At 44.6% G+C, this 20,288-nt stretch overlaps 1 protein-coding gene across 2 annotated transcripts in view; it reads right to left on the reverse strand.

Annotated features, from left to right (window-relative positions):
* LOC115385939 (NACHT, LRR and PYD domains-containing protein 12-like) overlaps nucleotides 1-20,288 on the reverse strand; it is a 226,843-nt gene that overhangs the window by 20,134 nt on the left and 186,421 nt on the right. The window contains exons 1-5 of one of the 2 annotated variants that reach the window (XM_030088045.1): nucleotides 9,076-9,266; nucleotides 8,060-8,117; nucleotides 7,659-7,775; nucleotides 3,513-3,577; nucleotides 1,592-3,392 (exon numbers count right to left, since the gene is read on the reverse strand). In XM_030088045.1, coding sequence (XP_029943905.1) covers nucleotides 1,592-3,392; nucleotides 3,513-3,577; nucleotides 7,659-7,775; nucleotides 8,060-8,106 — 2,030 coding nt within the window. In that variant the 5' untranslated portion in view covers nucleotides 8,107-8,117; nucleotides 9,076-9,266. Of the gene's footprint in view, nucleotides 1-1,591; nucleotides 3,393-3,512; nucleotides 3,578-7,658; nucleotides 7,776-8,059; nucleotides 8,118-9,075; nucleotides 9,267-20,288 lie in introns of those variants that run through there. The other variant, XM_030088044.1, reaches the window with a different exon arrangement.

Raw genomic sequence — 20,288 nt, forward strand, 5'->3', positions numbered from 1 at the left:
AGATGACACAAGGAGGAGAAGGAGAAATTGTTGTGTCATTTAATTATTGCATGTATGCCATTCTGAAACTCCTAATGCTTTTATAAACTGGTAACAGTTTGACGTGATATAGTGAGATCAGTCCGAGAGCACACGTAGGACAGTGTGTGCTTGTATGACCTCATGCATTGATCCGTGACAATCCGAAGTGAAATTTTTAGTTTTCCTAAGACTGTGTTTTTGTTTTCTTTTTTTTTGTTGGTCCTGCGACAGAGTGGCAAACTGTCCAGGGTGGACTCCGCCCTCGCTCATATGATGCTGGGATTGACTCCAGCCCCCCACGACCCTGAAAATGACAAGCGGCTAGGAAAATAAATGAATAAATTGATGTTTTGACTGTTTCTTTCTCCCATGTTTTTGGAGTAACCACGCAGACAGTTCGGACTCCTGCCGCATATGGCAGATTGATCTTGGACTGATCAGGTATAACCCTGCATCACCCACTCTGCCACAGTCCGCAACAAAATATTAAACATGTTTCAAATTTTGGACAGCCTTGGACAGTGGCACATTGATTTCCCATCATCTCACAACGCATTTCATGAAGCCACACACCAGTCAATTTGCCTTCTTTGTTCGTTGTGAATAGGGGTACAGCTGTGCATAAAAGCGTACACCAGCATGTACTGCTGTCGGCATCCAAAAGACCCCAACGAAGTGAGTTCATCAGTGTGAAAGAGGTTGAAATATGTGTTCTGGATCTTGGGTGGGAGGAAAGACACAGAAACCACCCTGCTGGGCACTTCTGTGCTTTTCCCTTCTCTTTTCTTGGGAGAATGACTACAACGGATTGTGGACATTGTTCCAGGCGTTTGATTTTTGAGTTTGGCATAGTTATGTTTACTGTTCTGCTTTTGTTCTTGTTTTATCATCATCTGCTTTTGTTCGGTGAGCATTGTGTTGCTCAGGTGGGTTCTTTCTCGAATATCTGGGTTTTTCTGAAACCTCAACAAAGTAACTCTGTCCATGTGTATGTGAGAGAAAATCCACTCACAAATCGCTCCAGCATTCTGAATAAAAGAACAACTGAGAATATGAAGCTCATAACAAAAGTAAAAGCAAACAAGCGAAGCGGTTCTGGTGTTTGTGTTATATCCAGTCTGAGTCTGTGGTAAACTGACACAGTTACCTATTTTCACAAAGATCACTTTTTCGATTATCTGGCAAACATGGCAGAATTATTAGAAAAAAACTATTGTATAAAACTATTTGCCCATCTGGAAAATATCACCCAATGTCTGTTTTTAGTGTCATCAGCACTTTAAAATACATTGGACTTTATGAGTACTTTCATTTTTATTAACGAAGCAATCAACCAAAACTATATAATGAAAAATTGAAGCTTGGATGTCCAAGCTTCAATTTTTGAATAATAATCATGAGTAAACATGAGTTGTTGTCAATCATCCGACAAGTTGACGATCAAAATCATTTTTTTGTTAAAGTTCCAGTTTGATCATGACGGATCACTGAGCGACCTCTCCACAGAGTAACTACAGGAAGTACTGCCGACAAACATTGCTGAGATATTGATCAGGACATGTGGACTCACCGAAACTTCCTGCAGTTCCTTACAGCTGGGATCAGTCTCCTTCGTCCCTCCTTTGATGTGTTGTACTTCTCCAGGTCCAACTCTTCCAGGACCTGGTCTGACATCTGCAGCATGTAGGCCAGAGCGGAGCAGTGGATCTCAGAGAGTTTCTTCTCTGATCTGTTCTCTGACTTCAGGAACTCTTGGATCTCCTGATGTACTGAGAGGTCCTTCATCTCCATCAGACAGTGGAAGATGTTGATGCTTCTGTCAGGAGACTTTTTGTCACTATTCATCTCCTTCAGACCCATGGTGACTCTCTGGAGGGTTTCTGGACTGATCTCAGTTCGACCCAGGAGACCTTCTAAGAGTCTCTGGTTGGATTTCAGAGAGAGGCCATGAAGGAAGCGGACAAACAGGTCGAGGTGACCATTCTGACTTCTGAGGGATTTCTCTAGAACTTTCTGCAGGAATATGTCAAGAGAAGTGAAAACATCATCATGATGATGTCTCTTGTCAATGAAGGTCTTCAGTACGTCTGTCTTCCTGTTGGTGAAACAGTGGAACATGAAGACTGCAGCCAGAAACTCCTGAACACTCAGATGGACGAAGCTGTAGACGACTTTCTGGAAGATCACAGACTCTCTTTTGAAGATCTGAGTACAGATTCCAGAGAACAGTGAGGCCTCAGTCACATCCAGACCACACTGCTCCAGGTCTTCTTGGTAGAACACCATGTTTCCTTTCTCCAGATGTTCCAAGGCCATCCTGCCCAGCTTCAGAAGAAGCTCCCTGTCAGCCTCCGTCAGCTCCTGTGGACCCGTCTCAGGTCCTTCATGGTACTTGAGCTTCTTCCTGTGTGTCTGAACCAGCACAAAGTGGGAGTACATGTCAGTCAGGGTCTGGGGCAGCTCTCCTCTCTGCTCGCTGCTCAACATGTGCTCCAGAACTGTAGCAGTGATCCAGCAGAAGACTGGGATTCCACACATGATGTGGAGGCTCCTGGATGTCTGGATGTGGGAGATGATTCTGCTGCTCAGCTCCTCATCACTCAGCCTCCTCCTGAAGTACTCCTCCTTCTGGGCGTCAGTGAAGCCTCGCACTTCTGTCAGTCTGTCCACACATGTTGGAGGGATCTGATGGGCCGCCGCCGGTCGGGAAGTGATCCAGACCCGAGCCGAGGGCAGCAGATCCCCCCGGATGAGGTTAGTGAGCAGCAGGCTGACTGAAGACTCCTGGGAGACGTCAAGCAGCCGCCGGCTGCTGCTGAAGTCCAGAGAAAGTCTGCTTTCATCCAGGCCGTCCAAGATGAAGAGCAGCTTGCAGACAGCCAGCTCCTCTGCGGTCAGCTTCTGGAGCGCGGGATGGAAAACAGCCAGCAGCGAGAGGAGACTGTACGGCCGCTCTCCCAGCAGGTTCAGCTCCCTGAAGGAGAGCACCACCAGCACACTGACATCCTGGTTCTCCAGGCCCTCGGCCCAGTCCAGACTGAACTTGAGCACCGAGAAGGTTTTTCCACTGCCGGCCACGCCGCTGGTCAGAACCACTCTGATGCGTCTGAGCTGCTGGGCTGAGGCTTTAAAGATGTCCTGAACCCTGATGGCAGTGTGATGGAGGCTCTCCTTCCTGGAAGCTGTCTCCAGCTGCTTCAGCTCAGGTTCCCTCTGAAGCTCCTCACTGAGTCCCTCTGTGATGTGGAGCTCAGTGTAGATCCTGTTGAGGAGGCTTCCTCCTCCTTCTTCATCACTTCCTTCAGTCACACGTTCACATCTCCTCCTCAGACTTTTCTTATGTTCTTCTAGAAGCTGCTGCAGACCAACACCTGCTCAGAGACAACAACAACAATCAGACTGCACACAAACAACAAGCTTTCATGACTCTACAACACAACAAGTCCAGTGAAGACAAACCAGACCCTCAGCAGACACATGTCCACTCTTACTTGGTGCAGCGACGCTTCTGGAGCTTTCTGGCTGCTCCTCACAGACATCACTGCTCTTCTTCTCTCTGTGGACACCAAGAAACATTTACTCTGAGAAACACACAGCAAGGACACTAAGATCCAGCTACTTCACAATTTTGCAGCTGAACCTTAAAATGAGCACAAGTCTCACACTGGTTTGAAGATAAACATATAAAATATAGTTTATTACTTTGTATCTAAAGGTCCAAGTTCAGCACTGTAGTTTAGATGATATTCTCCAGAAATCTAGTGGATTACTTTTGGACCAGTCACTCTTCATAGACAACCTGCTCGAAGTGATCTCGAAGTGTGGCTTGCAGGTAAACTGCCGCCCGCAGCAACATTTCTGGCGGTTGACAATGAATTCCACAACTAAAAAATGTTGGATTATTTTGTTAATCCAATCGCTGGGTTATGAAATCGGGAACCCAATTTGGGCTATTATAATCCATTTGGAGTTATTTGTTGCAACTCTTTTGTTGGGTTAGAGTCCATCAGACCCAACATGGATTTTTAAACTCAGCACATGGGTTGTTTTGACCACTGTTGGGTTGTCAACAGGTCCGTGTGTCACTTCCATCTTCTCTTTCTGCAACACAGAAAAACAGAAGTGGTCCTCTGCCTCTGTAATGCACAACCTGTTTGTGCTAATTTACATTACATATCTAATTCACATGACTGTGCGGCGTCATGTCATGTGAATTAGATATGTAATGTAAATAAGCATTTCATCACGTAATGCCATCCACAGAAAAATTTGCTTGAGCGAACCCTCCATGTAGTTAGCATGAACCAACTAGCTAGATAACACATGTAGCTCGCTAGCGACACTATGTATAACGTTTGCATTGACAGCTGTGGAGGCGGCTGTGGTTTAGTGGGGTGCGCAGTCTTACAATCAGGAGGTCGTTGGTTCGACTCCTGTCTCCCACATGTCACAACCCCCCAGCTATGGGTAAAATAGCACCACTGCCTTGTGGTCATCACAAAGGCCCCCTCTTGCATTGCAGCACCTTCCAGCAACTCCTGTGGCCAAGCTGATACCAACTGTAGGAGTCAGTCCCCTCCATTCCACTGGGCATCTCAGTTTCTCAATAGAAACTTCGCCTTGGCTTGTTCATGATCTCTCTCGAGATTGAAGAAGCTTGTCCTCATCGAAAAATCGATGGACTGCTGAAATTATTATTTTTTTTTTTAATAGGTTTTGAAAATGAGCTGTTTATGAATCAGATGAATCCTTTTTTGGGAAACTAAACCAATGTGTTTACTTGAATTAACACAGAATTGTAGTTAATTTGACCCAGAATTTGGCCACATTCAACCAGTATATATGGTAAAATTGACCCAGGGCTGAAATTAATTTGCTGCAACATTTGGGTTAAAAATGAGCACAATATTCAACTCAATCATATGGTAGAATCGACCCGGACTAACATTGATTTGACCCAATGACTGGATTAAATCTGTGAACCGATTTGTTGGGTTAAAAAGACCAACCCATTTTGTTGGGTAAAAATAACTACTGTTGGGCTGGTCCAATATTGATTAACTGTTGGGTTAAAAAATAAACCAATTTGGGTTGTTTTTTTACCATTCTTTTTTTAGTGTGCAGTTGTTAGTTTCCATGCAGTTATGACTCTGTTTGCATTGTTTTTAGCGCCGTCTTGGGAGAAGCAGTAAGTTTGTGTTTGGTTTCAATCTCACTTTACCTCCCTCCCAGAAATCCACAGTGCAATGTTTTGCTTTTTTTTTTTTTTTTCAGCACTGGTTTGCGTTAACTGCCTCACCTTACTCTGTCTTCATGAGGAGACTCTGTCCTCAGACGGCAGCCGGAGTCGGGTCCCCCGAAAAAAATATTGTCGCCGAAAAGGCAGTTTGTAAGATAAGTGGACAAACACTTACTTTGTCGTACCTCATGAGTCGGATAAAGTCATGTCCCTGATCTGCAAGCAGGTCAATGCAATGCTCAAAGATTTCAACCTAAAACGCTGTTATGATACCAATCATAAGACCTTCAACAAATTCACAGGTGAACACAACAATAAGCTTGAACAACTTAAAGCAGAACTAAATAACATTTTTACCTCAATAAATGTTTTTCAGAATCCCTGTGGGGGTAAACACAGAATTGGCGTGGTGATTCGCCGGTCCCTCCCCCCCCCCAGTGTCTCTGTCCTGAAAGCAGCACTTGCAACTTTCAGAGGATCCAACCCGACGAAATATCGTGAGAACAAACCTGCTTTACGGCACTCACACGGAAGTACAAGTATACAAGCGCGTAAAACAAAACATGAAACCCTTGTGAGCCTTAGCAGCACCACCCTTCGGTGCTCAGGGATGGCAGAACCAAATACACAGAAAAAACCTTTGTCTGATGAGCAGAAAAAAAGGAAACTGATTCTGAGCGTTCTCTGCAGGCAGATGTGGGTGTGTGTGTGTGTGGGGGGGGTGACGGACGGACGTGGAGAAGGTTCACAACAGTGAGCTTTCACAGGAGACCAGTAGGAGGAGCGCAAGAGCAACAGTTGCATCGTTCTGCTTTAAAAGACACTGCACTGCACAGCAGTCACTTCTCACCAGTCTGACTAAAACTGGTGAAAGTCAAAGGACTGTGTCAGCATCTGTTGATGAATGTAGGCAATGCCTGTATGTAGTGGGTAGGTGAGGTGAGGTGTGTGTGTGTGTGTGTGTGTGTGTGTGTGTGTGTGTGTGTGTGTGTGTGTGTGTGTGTTCTTGTACATATCCAAAAGTAAGGACCAAAATTCACTTTTCACCAACAGAGTGAGGACATCTTTGCAAAGTGAGGACATTTTTGCCGGTTCTCACTTTTCAAAAGGCCTTTTTTGACCTTTTTGAGGGTTAAGACTTGGTTTTGATTAAGGGTTAGAATTAAGTTTAGGTTAGGTTCAGGGTGTGGGTTAGGGCTTTCATTTATTTTTGATGGTTAAGGTTAGTGTAAGGGGCTCAGAAATGCATTCTGTCAATGGATGTCCTCACAACTACAGAAAGTACAAGCACGTGTGTGTCAAGAGGGCAGTGTTTTTTTTTTATTATTAATCTTATTGTGTTATTTATCTGTAAAGCACTTCGTGCTACACTGTATGTGAAAAGTGCTACCCAAATAAAATTTGATTTGATTTCAAGCTGGTGAGCTCCTTGACAGCTCAAGAAACCACCAGGTGAAGCAAGCTGTTCAGTCATAGAGTATTTGTGCACGATTGTGTTTAGAAAGAGGCCGACATCTCCATGCTGTCCTTCATATTTCAACAGCAGAGATAGAGGTATGTTTAGTCACATTTTACAGGTTTTTACATTTTTTGTTCTTTTGTATGATTTGTTGGCATATAAATTCAACCATTTTTATACCATCCATCCATCTTCCACCGCTTATCCGGGGCCGGGTCGCGGGGGCAGCAGTCTCAGCAGAGATGCCCAGTCTTCCCCATCCCCAGACACTTCCTCCAGCTCTTCCATTTTTATACTTCTGTATTTATTTTTAATTTTGTAAGTTTTGATCTTCCATACATGAACACCAGGCTATGATTATGAAATGTTATGCAATTCAGTTTCTTAATGTGTGTGTGTTTTTTTGTTTTTTTTTTTGTTGGGGGGGGCGTTTGTTTTAGACTCCAGAGTGGATCGTTTTTTTGAATCACCAATTTTTTGAATCATTCTTTTTTGTTCAAGACTGGATAGTTGAGATCAGAATAAAAACATTTTTATCTTTGATTAGGCAAAGTTTGATTTTACGGCCTCTCTGGTCCTGTTGTGCACACAGAAGAAACCCCTAATCCGGGCAGCTATTCAGTTGACTGGACAAATATTGACCCGAGGCCACATCAAGTTTCAATCAACTTTCACATCAAGTTTTACACATCAAGTTTCCCCTTTCTCAGACACTTTCACTCAGGAAATGTTTGTTAAATGCATCTGGTGGTGTGGTCAGTCGACTTTAACAGTTCTCCCAATTTTAGATTGAAGATCAGAGAATCTCCTTTATGACTGCATTAAAATCTGTCATCACACCTTAAATGATTTCACAAGTGTAATGATCACATTTTTTTTTGTCAAAACACAACCAATACACACTGGAACTGATGAAATAAAAAGGAAACAGTTTCTTACTTTGTGTCTGAAGGTCCACGTTCACCACTGAAGTCTGGAGGATTCTCTTTGGACCAATCACTCTTCAGAGACAAGCTGCTGGATTCTGAAGATTCTTTGTTTCTGAGCTGCTGACATCTACACACACACACACACACACACACACACACACACACACACACACACACACATACACAAGATTAATAGATTTCATCATAAACTCAGCTGTAAAGAGTCAAAGGTCAAAGGTCAGACCCACACAGCCTATGACTTTCAGACATGGTCCAAATGTTGTGTTGGATCATTGGTTGTGAACGCTCACTACAGCAGACTAAAACACCAGGTGCTGCATCTTTTCTTCTGTTTGGGTGTTTCAGTGGATTCTGGACGTGGACTCTGCAGGAGCAGCTGACGTCTCTTACCTGTCCACAGACTCTGGTCTGTCCTCCTCTTCATCCACACCAGACATGTTCAGTCAGACTGAGAGAGAAAAGCAGCAACAAGGATCAGGAAAAAAACAGTTCAACACACACACACACACACACACACACACACACACACACACACACACACACACACACACACACAGGTTCGTATTTCTATCCTTGTGGGGACCTTCCATTGACTCCCATTCATGTCTAACTCCTAACCCTGACCCTTATCCTAACCCTAACCCAAACCACAACAATGCCTCACCCTAAGGAAATGTTTTTGCACTTTCTCTTTTTTTAGTAAAAACAACATGGTCAAGAAAACACCGTTTCTCCTCATTAGGACCGGAAACATGTCCCCACAAGGCACATCGTGCCAGGTTTCCTATGCAGTGGTGCAGCGCAGTGCCTGTATGCTGTGTCAGGAGCCGTGAATGGGGTGCTGGATGCCCCCCCCCCCCCCCCCCCCCCCCCCCCCCCCCCCCCAACCCTGAGCCCGGGACAACAGACCCGTTTGTCCCTCTCTGTTGGCGGGCCTGGAAGAAAATAAACTTTGTTGTACTTTTAAACATATTACGGCTGTTTTTTCCTCAGCTTTTGTCTCCCACCTAATGTCTCCTCTACAGTGTCCATTACAGTAACATGAAGTGTTTATCTCAGTACTGGGTGGGGTTCATGCAGGCAGGAAGAAGCCCAAGATTAAGAAGCAAAAAACTTTGAAAATATTTAAAGAAATAACAAAATCAATCCCAAACACTGAATAAGAAAAGAACAAAACCACTTTCAATTATTATTAGAATTTCAGTTTTTTACTTTCACTTTCATCATGAGTCACTATTTCTCCGTTAGAAAATATAAAGCATAAACATGGAAATTCAGAGCAAATATTCAACATAAAGCATGGAATTCATCCTATCTGAGGAGTTTTTGGATTGAAGTGACTCTAATTTTGTTGGTCAAACAAACTCTGGTGACGCAGAAAGTTGCTGAGGCTCATTAAAACTCACTTTTTCCTCACGAACAGTCAGGATGGAGCAGAGATCCCTGGAGACACAGACGGAGTTTCATCCGGATATCTGGAGTTAGAATCGTGGTTTTATCGCAAAAATATCAGTAAAAAGACTTGTAACAGTAAAAGAGCAATACACTGGTCCCCTGCGGGGTTGCTTATCTTAAGACACAGTTCTCCAGCAGCTCCACAAACACAGCGGGTTGCCAGGTCTGACTCTAAATCAGCCCACAATTCAAAATACACACAAACAAACGATGTTTAATGTCCAGCAGTGCTGCTCCAAACACAGTGAACAATAATGTTAAAAACACCATGATTATTCAGTGAGCCATCATTTAACCCTTTGTAGTGCCTTCAGCAAGAGTTTGGATGTGAAACTGACCAAAGTTTAAATGAATTTCAAACTTATACGTTTAAAACAATCTTTAAAAAGGCTAAAATTCTTACCTCATGTCTTTGTAAAGCCTTTACAGTCTTGTTGTCTAACCCAAATCACTGGACTGTGTTAATGTCATGCAAAAAATGTGTTTCCATCAGAAATTTGACGCCTTCTTTGCTTTTAACAGTTATTCTGTAATTCTTACGTTTTTTTTTTTTAATTTAATAGGACTTAAAAAAAGCTGGAAGTGTGAAGATCACTTGTACCATATGATCAACAACAGCCCCTGACCTTGAGAAGACAGCGCTCATAGACACTGAAAATTATTTGACAGAAGCACAAAAATTTCTCTTTATGTACGAAACACAACATGGATATAAGTTCCAGTAAAGTTTATTTCAAGAAGCAGTGACTGTCAACATGAATACCGTCACTAAGAAACACAATAGCAAGAAAAACCTTCTCACTCATTCAAGTAAGTCTCCACATGACTTCCAACAGATCAACACAGTGGTCACAGGTCCAGCTGCAGGCCAGATGTGACGCCTGTCTGTAGTGCCCGCTCCATGTTGTGACCTGAGTCTTTATTGACGTTTTTATTGTGCTCCGAAGCAGAAAAATTTGTGTGTGGTTTATAAAGGACACAAATACAAATAATATCAAGACTGTACGCTGACAGAAAAAGACATAATAAAATGCTAATTTTATGATGTATGAATTTAAATTAAATAATTAAATAATAAACATTGAAATTATCTGACCAGAAGTTTGTCAGCTTAGTCAAATCCACATTAAATCAACAGCAGTGCGGTCATGCAAAGGGTTAAATAAGGCAAACAGGGTTCTCAGATGGATTTGGTGTCTCTGGTTCCCTCTAGCGGCCGCTTACTGCAACAACACCGCCTCTCTCCAACACACGAGGGGAATGAACAGAGGAGCTGAATTCCACTGGAGGAGGTCTGGAGCAACAGGTAGGTCAAACACCATGTAGCAATGCTAATACAGAAAGAAAACTTCTCTCTTTAATGCTTTATATTTGTTTCTAATGTAGTTTAAGGTCTTCATTTATTTGTCAATTTCTTCACAGGTTTCAAGTCAAAGTCTAAACATGACTGATGAGTCAAACGTGGCTTTGTTTCCTGGAGCATCAGGTGTTTTCAGCTCATCAGACCTGACTCCCAGAGCTCACTATGAGCTTCATGGTGAGGAAGAACTCTCCCCATCAGCTCCATATATTCTGGCTCAACGTTTCTCCTTCATGCCATCACCTGCCACGAGTTCTGCTCGTTCACTGCACAGTGGAGTTCAGCGCTCCCCAGAGCCACGGTGTGTTCTAACATTGAATCCTAGTCCGCTCAGCAACATGAGAACCTTCTATGAGAATATAAAGCTGCAGTTGTAATGCTGACAGACACTTCATCTTTCAACTAAGACTTTTCAATCAAATGTAAATGACAGTAATGACAGCTCCAGAACATTAGATGGTGATAATGATCTGCAATGCAGGTTGACACCGTCCATTTACCACATGGTGTTAAATAGATCGACAGAGTTTGTTTTGAACATGGAGAAAATCAGATATGACAAACTCGTATTTCTGATGGCAGGTTGAAAAAGTCTCTCCGGCTGTGGAGCAGCTCTGTGATGAACACAGCTCTGCCTTTATCTGTGTGTTTCTACTCAGCTCTGTTCAGCTGAACACACACAAACACACTGAACACTGAGCTTTTTCTCCTAAAACTTCAGACTGTGAGACTCTTGTCAGGAGGAGAAAACATCCCAGTTCTCCATTAATTCCCCCAAACTCAATGTTCCATCAAATATTGAAGTGAGAGCTGCTTCATTCACCTGCTGAGGAGGTCGTCAGAAGAAAAGTGAGTTTTTCATACTTGAATCATTTGAAGTTGAACTTTTTGTTTAATTTATTGTGAGTTTGTGTAAAAATGCTGGGACTGAAGAAAAATGTTTTCCTTCATATTTCAGTGCTGATTAGAGTTGCCAACCGTTCCTTGAAAAACGGAATCGTTCCGTATTTGGATGTAAAAGTGTGCGTTCCGTATTGAGCTGAAAAGGAACGCACTTTGTTCCGTATTATTGTGAGAGTCAAAACGTGAGCAATGAAACATGCGCTTTTTTTTGAAAACTTACGGTAAATTGTTCACCGCCTCTCTGACGTTCTGTGACCAATGAGCTGACAGAGATGGCTTGACAACGCAGAATCACTCTTATCTCATTGGTCAAAAAAAGACGGTTCCTGGGCTACGGCAGCTCATTGGCCAGTAGTCAGTTTGGCCACAGAGCGCATGGGAAGAAGGAAATCAAAACATTAGGTGCGTTCACGATGGCAAAGCCAGAGGTAGACGGAGCTAGACGAAGTAGACGGCGCAGCCGTGGGGCAGAGTTATAAGTCTGCCTCCAAGTCGGACAACCCTATGTTCTCTATGTTGGTGTTTCTCATGACTCCACTGTGGGGGGTGTTTACAGGCCCGTCGTCCGGGGTGGCAATGCCCCCCCCCCCCCCCCCCCCGCCTGTGCCTCCTTGCCCCCCCTGGCTGTCAGAGGGGTAATTTTGTTTTTCTTATTAAAAACAAAAGAATTCATAATTTCTTTTGTGTGTCACATTGTGTTAAATCATATTCAGTTAACTGAGATGAATACAATTTAAAAAAAAAACAAAATAATTTTAAGTTACGTTTTGGCTTCTGTCATGTGAAGCGTGCCTGCTGCTGCAAGTGCGACCAGGCATCAAGGGGGGGCAGACTGCCTCGCCCCCTCAGTCCAAAAAATTAATAAATAAAGTTTTCAGTCTATTTTGTGCTTAAAAAACAACAGCAAACTCCACTGGCTTGGTCAAATCAATATGAAGTGTTGTGCTATTCAAAATTCCCCCCCCCAAAAAAAAGTGGAGACTCCAGCTCTACTAAAGGTGAGGGCTGGTTATTTTATCATTTGTTTTATTACTATTTGTGCTTTTTAGCAATGTGATTAATGATCATATGCTGTTGGACACAGTAGAACAGGCCTCTGATCTGTGGATTCTGTCTTTGTGTTGCTCCGTTACTTTTTCGACCCCCCCCCCCCCCCACTCTACACTGGGCTGGAGCCGGGACTGGATGTTTATTTATGCAAATAAAGCGTGTTGTCATCAAACTGATGACGAGTGGGCTGGGGTCCAATCCCCTGCCTGTATGAAACAGAGGGGTGGGCCAGGTAGCCGCGGTGAGTTGCTCTCCAGCAGCTCACGCGGCTACCTCTGTGACCGATCTCGTTTGGGTCTCGCGAGTTTTCGATGCCCTACGTAGGTCCTACGTATCAGTGACGCCGGGCCACATCTGGGCGGGGCGGCTCAAAAGTCTTAAAGGTCTGCCTCTGGCTTTCTCATGTCGAACGCACCTATTACAGCAGCAGCACGGCTTCCAGAGACACGTAAGTTTGTGCTGTTTCTATATCGGATATATCATGTTTAGTTCATTGATGTGTGTCTGCTGCTGCAGACTGTGGAGTGTTTTCAGTTTAGAAACGGAACCTTGTTGGTTTTTCTGTTCAGAAGGTTTTTCAGTTTTGATTTTGCACTTTTTTAGTTGAAAATAAAAAAATAACATGTTAAAATCCAGAAGAGACAGCAGCTGTTTGATGTTATTTTGCACATTTAGCAATAAATATAGAATAGAATAGGAATAGAAGACTTTATTAATCTCACAGTGGAGAAATGTACAGGTGTATAGGCTCATAGAACACACAGCGGGGTGCAAAAGTAATGAATGGTGCAATAATTAACAAGTTTTAGTGCAAATCATACTAGGATTGATAATAGAAGCTAAAGACAATGAAGATCTAACCGTATGTACAACCTGAATCTTAAAAATATAACAGGAAATATATATTATATGCAATATATACAATACAATATGCAATATATGATGCAATATATAACTACACAGTATGATATAATATGTACAATATGCTTTAGCAGAGTGAATGGATGCTAAAGTGTCGCTGAATTTTCCATGCGGGGGGGGGGGGGGGGGGGGGTGCAGGATACTATAATGTCCAGGATTATTGCACATATTCCACGCAGTAGAACTGTACAGTCTGACAGCGGTGGGGATGAAAGACCTTTGGTAGCTCCTTCCTGCTCTGAGGGTCTCAGTCGCCTCTGAAGGAGCTGCTGAGCTCCTCTACCGTCCGGTGCAGTGGCTGAGAGCTGCTGTCCATGATGATGATGATACTTGAATGATAACTGTCTCACTGTAGGCCTCAAATACAAACTGATCAAGCTGATCATGAGTTATTGTAATCTTGCTACTGTAGGTGTGATGCAGTAGCCTAATGTGTTTTTATAGTCTGTAATAGGTATAACTGTGGCAAAATGCTGTTATATATGCGTTTTTCACCCCCCAAAAACCCAGTTTTTTTCAGCTGCCCGCGAGAGGCGTTCCTTATTTCAATCTCTGGGAGTTGGCAACCCTAGTGCTGATAGTGAGATTCAGAGAGTGAAGATTTCTAAGTTACATAAATCTACAGATATTCAGCTTTTTTTTTAATTACCAGGGCTTCTGATTTCATTTATTTTGTGTGAAAACACCAAGTTCTTCTGTTAAAAATGGAAGTAAAGAAATTGTCTTAAGCTGCGTTCACACCGAACGCGATTTTGCGTCAAAAATAGCATCAACGCGAGAACGCGTGTCAATTCTGAGGTCCGACGCTGATAAACAAGGGGCCAAATGCCGCGTCGCGTCTGGTGGGAAGGCGGGGCTTCCGGCCGTATTTCCTGTGTTAGCTTAGCATCATGGCTAACCCTGTTGAGCAGGTGGCTTGGCTTTATTTACTTCATAAAGCCAGACAACGACGCCGTCGGGGGACAGTACGCCGTGCCTAGGTGCACGATATCATCCACAGACGGTCAGAGTTTGGCGAGTTTCACTATTTGCTCCAGGAACTACGCCAGGATGAGTGTCGCTTTCTCCGGTCCCCGCTCCCTGAACGGACACGCTCTCTGATTGGTTTGCCGCAAAATCGAGACGCGTCAAAGTTCAGATTTCCCAACTTCAACGTCGGACACAAAATCGTGACGCGTCGCAAAATCGCGCCGCGTCGTGTCAACGCCCCGACGCGCCGTGAAATCGCGTCTGACGCGTCGCGACAACGCGCCGCATCTCATCGCGGCTGGAACGCATTTGTTTTCAATTGTCTCTTGACGCAAAATCGCAGAAATCGCTTTTGGTGTGAAGGCAGCTTTGTGTCAGCCTGACTGTTAACTCTTGAATAAGTGACTGAATATTTTTAGTAATTTTTTTGTGTTGACATACTGTGATTTTCTATTCTACTCTCCCTGATTCAAACTGCTCTGTAGTGTCATGAAATCAGTTCGACAAGTGGGATATTTTTCCTGGCTTTGGGTCATAGCTTGTCCTTCAGGGAGGTCGTGAGTCCAGAAGTCACCAGTTGAGATCCTCTGATCCACACAGTAGAATGGAAACAGAGTCATTTCTGTGGGTCAAATGAACAGTCTTTCGACATGAATCTGCTCATCATTTTGAAGAAGCTTCCCTGGGAGCACTGTTGAAGTATTTTGGATGCAGTGACATGCAAGGAAAGTCCACCTCAGACTGAGCCTAAAGTCAAGCATCAGGTGAGGAAAAAACTGTCTCTGTAAACATGTAATGCTTTGTCAAATGATGCCTTTAAGATGTACTACAATACCTAATCACATGACAAGAGACTTGTTGTTTTTAGATCAATGCAGATCATGTGAATCCATTGTGTGGAACAAACAGACTGGAGTCAGAGTTTTCATATTTGAATGTATCATATGAGATCTAACATGGCTGACATGTGTTGATGTTGTTGTGTGTTGCATCTTGTAAAGAGCAGCGTCTCTCACCTCCACACACTGTACCTTCTTACCCCGTTCCTGCTGGAACCTCAGCTGATTTAGCTGCTCAGTTAGCAACAAAACAGACCTTGGAATTGCTCAGGTTGCTGCAGAAGATTATGAGATGAATGATTGAATCCAACAATATAAATGTCATTTTCCTGTATATTCCCTGTAAGTCCTTCTTCTGTGGTCACTGAGGATGTTGAAACCCGTGATGAGTAGAACATACAAACCAGATCCCGTGGAGTTGCGATTTTAGTAAAAGCTGTAGCATCTTTTCTTCAGCTGTCTTTTAAAAGAGTCTGCAGTCTGTGCTGTGTAAAGAAAATGGGAGCCAATTCACAGTCTTGGTGTGACTCCTTGAAACACTTGGTTGGTGACTAAGCATGAATTTCATCCTGCTTTTTCCTTCTCTCCAGTCAGTGTTGGTTTTAGGCTATGATATAGTGGGGGGATTAATACTGGTCTGATAGGTTCTTTGGATGGAGCTCTGTTCGGTGAAAAGGACACGCAAGAGTATTTTCCCAGTCAACTTTGAATTCTCAAACTGGTACACCAATTAATAATCTGGAGTGAGCTGGTTTTTAAACTGTGAAATAAACCCAGACAGGACAGATTGAATCCCTCCGCTCTGTGTCTGGGTTCTTTCCATAATATAACAGCTCACTTCATGTTATTTCACGTATTACACAGCTGCTGACTGGAGAAAAAAGTAATCTGAGACAGAACTGGACAATTATTTAATAACAATATTTATCAATGGATATACATCTGGTGCAATAGGGAAGGAAATGGTTGATGAAAAGCTAAACAGAAAAACAGTTTCCCTTCATTTTTCATAATCATCTATCATCGATCATGTAGCTTAATACCAAGCTTTACATTCTTTCAACCAATCACAAGCACAGACTCAACCATGCTCCTTTACTTAGCTCCGCCCCTCTCAAACGACAACACAGAGCATGTGGACTGCAGAAGGTGTTGCAACAAGACGTGGTGGAGGAAATTTTTCTGACAAAAAGTGTCAGGATGAGCCAGTAAGTATAAGCATGAAGCAATGATGATAACTGCATTTTTCTAACGTTTCATTTTTCAGTAGTTCACCAGCAGGACAATATTTAACACTGAGGGAGCCCTGCTGTATTTAAATGACACCACGCATGGTCCAGGCCCAAAGGGCCAGGTGCTCCAGGTGTGGTTGAAATACAGCTTTCCCCCTCCTGGGACTGCTTATAACTGTGTCGGAGAAGCTGTTGCCTAAACTGAGGCTAAATGCTCTCTGGGTACAAGATTCAAACAGGCTGTCATTCAGTCTTTAGGATCAATCTGTCCAACTTCTCATACAGTCAAATCTCCACCACTCTGAGCATTTTAACACCCTGACAGACTCAATGCCTCCTTTTTAACCTCATCGTTATGTCATAGTATTTACTTTGGAATTCTCAACACAGACAAATGAACATACAGGACTGTTGTGAAGAAATGTTGTGTAGATGTAGTCTTTAACTTTCACCAGTAGGGGGCACTTCTGATCACCACTTTGTCTATACATCCTCAGGTGATGGATTCATATCATGAGCTTTACTCTGCAGATTTTATTTTGATCATGTGTCAGAAAAGTTGTGCATTTAGACCACCCATCCATCCATCCATCCATCCATCCATCCATCCATCCATTTTCTACCGCTTATCCGGGCCGGGTCATGGGGGCAGCAGTCTCAGCAGGGATGCCCAGACTTCCCTGTCCCCAGACACTTCCTCCAGCTCTTCTGGGAGGATCCCAAGGCGTTCCCAGGCCAGCCGAGAGACATAGTCTCTCCAGCGTGTCCTGGGTCTTCCCCGGGGTCTCCTCCCAGTGGGACATGCCCGGAACACCTCCCCAGGGAGGCGTCCAGGAGGCATCCTAAACAGATGTCCGAGCCACCTCAGCTGGTTCCTCTCGATGTGGAGGAGTAGCAGCTCTACTCCGAGCTCCTCCCTGGTGACTGACCTCCTCCCCCATCTCCAAGGGAGCGCCCAGCCACCCTACGGAGGAAGCTCATTTCAGCCGCTTGTTTCCGGGATCTTGTCCTTTCGGTCATGACCCAAAGCTCATGACCATAGGTGAGGGTGGGAACGTAGATTGACCAGCAAATCGAGAGCTTGGCCTTTCGGCTCAGCTCCCTCTTCACCACAACAGACCAATACAACGACCGCATCACTGCAGCCGCTGCACCGATCCGCCTGTCAATCTCACGCTCCATCCGTCCCCCACTCGTGAACAAGACCCCAAGATACTTACAACTTCTCCACTTGGGCCAGAGTCTCTCCACCAACCTGGAGAGGGCAAGCCACCTTCCTCCAGTCGAGGACCGTGGCCTCGGATTTGGAGGTGCTGATCCTCATCCCTGTCGCTTCACACTCGGCTGCGAACCGCCCCAGTGCATGCTGTAGGTCCAGGTTCAATGGAGTCAACAGGACAACATCCTCTGCAAAAAGCAAAGATGAAATCCTGTGGTCCCCAAACCGGACCCCCTCCAGCCCCTGGCTGCACCGAGAAATTCTGTCCATAAAGATTATGAACAGAACCGGTGACAAAGGGCAGCCCTGCCGGAGTCCAACATGCACCGGGAACAGGTCCGACTTACTGCCAGCAATACAGACCAGACTCCTACTCCGGTCATACAGAGACTGAACAGCCCTTAACAAGGGGCCCCAGACTCCGTATTCCTGGAGCACCCCCCACAACACTCCACGAGGGGCGCGGTCGAATGCCTTCTCCAAATCCACAAAACACATGTGGACAGGTTGGGCAAACTCCCATGAACCCTTGAGCACCCTATGGAGGGTATAGAGCTGGTCCAGTGTTCCGCGACCAGGACAAAAACCGCATTGTTCCTCCTGAATGTGAGGTTCGACTACCGGTCAAATCCTCCTCTCCAGTACCCTGGAATAGACTTTCCCAGGGTGGCTGAGGAGTGTGATTCCCCCGATAGTTGGAGCACACCCTCCGGTCCCCCTTTTTAGACAGAGGGACCACCACCTTGGTCTGCCAGTCCAGAGGCACTGTCCCCGACTGCCATGCAATGTTGCAGAGACATGTCAACCAAGACAGTCCCTGCACATCCAGAGACTTGAGGTACTCAGGGCGAATCTCATCCACCTCAGGTACCTTGCCACCGAGGAGCTTACCAACCACCTCGATGACTTCAGCTTGGGTGATGAACGAGTCCGCCTCTGAGACCTCGGCCTCTGCTTCCTTTCCGGAAGACGTGGCGACGGGATTGAGGAGGTCCTCGAAGCATTCCTTCCACCATCCAACAATATCCAAAGCTGAGGTCAACAGCTCTCCGCCTCCACTGTAAACAGTGTTGGCGGAGACCTGCTTTGCCCTCCTCAGGCGTCGGACGGCTTTTTTAATCTCCTCTTCATTTTAAGTTTCCCCTGTCATGAACTTCCCATAACAGCTCTCGCTGCTAAAATTAGCTGGTGATGTGAAGCATTATTTCTAACAACCCACATTCACTCCTCCGCTGAGAAAAACCCCACCTTCACTTCCCCCAGTGATCAGACTGGGTTTGTCCATTTGTTTTCCGATTTTTTTTTGTTGAGATTTAACAGTACAGTGCAGAGGGAACAGAGGACTGAGCTCAGTTTTTCCTCTTTTTTTCCCTCCCATCATACACCCTTTTGTCCCCCGTCATAGACCCCAGATCCTGAGACTACTTGTCTCTGGGTGACAAACACAATACAAAAGGACAAATGAATAAAATTTGTTAATTAAATGACAATACAAATACACTGAAACAAAAATAGACAAAAGAGGGAAAAATAACAAGACTGAGTTAAATGGCAGGTAATCACACTGTGAATCAGAAGGAGTCAGATGTCGGACTCATCAGGTACAACATCCAGTGAGGCTATGATTGAGAGCAAAGGGTTCCTGGTCTCGTAAAATTTCCCTGAGGTGCCTCAGACAAAATTTCAGCTTTTCCAATTTTGGATTACATAGAACCTGATTGATCCACTTGTCAAAAGATGGGAGTGTGTTCAACAGTGGCGATTGCTCTAAGACTGCAAGGGAAGCTCAACTTCCCCTAAAATGTCAAAAAATAAGTGGTCCAATATTTACTGTTGTGTGAACATTTCATTGACTAAATATGCGCTACAACACGTTCATCTTTTGTTCAGAATCGGCTACTTATCTCAAGTAATTGACTCGGCTTTTTTCTCACTCCTCCTCTCAGCGGCACGGCGCTTTAAACAGCCGGACGCTGAGCGTCCATGCGGAAGCTAGAGTGGGTTGTTCTGCTGCAGTGAAACTGGACGCTCATTGGATAAAATACTGGGCTGGTCCCGCCCACGGACGCTCAGCGTCTCTGGGGGTCTATGGGGCTGTGGGCTGGCCTGGACGCTGAGCTTCTGCGTGGTGATTGGATGATCTGTGTGAAGCTTGATTGACAGCGAAATGAGCAAATCAGCGATCTTGAAGTAAAAAAAAATGCACCAAAGTGCTTCTGAAGTTTTTCATTCTGTTGTTCTGAGTTGATTCGGAGGCTTTGCTGATCCCTGGAGACTTTGTGTTTGTGAAAAACGACTTGCGTTGTGTTTGGAGACTCGTTTAGGTCACTCTGTGGTTTCTGTCCTCGACCAGCAGCTGTGGAGCTTCTCCCCTTCTCTCACACAGCTCCAGCCTCCAGCAGCTCCAGCTGCTCGCTAGCTGCACACAACGGCAGACAATGTGAATGTTGTGGACCGGATTTTGGTGAAGCCATTTGATAGTCTTCCTTACGAAGAGAAAATTGGTGTTAAACTGCAGGACAGATCAACTCCTAAGACTGAGCTGGTGCCGAAAGGTGGGGAAAAGTAACAGGTCCTTTCAGCTGCTGACTGGAAGTGCTGTCACCAATAAAATGTACTGCTGGCCATGCCTCTGGATGAAACTATCTCAGGGAGGTGTTGTCTGGTCACA

This window comes from Salarias fasciatus, chromosome 3, assembly GCF_902148845.1.
Source record: "Salarias fasciatus chromosome 3, fSalaFa1.1, whole genome shotgun sequence".
NCBI lineage: Eukaryota > Metazoa > Chordata > Actinopteri > Blenniiformes > Blenniidae > Salarias > Salarias fasciatus.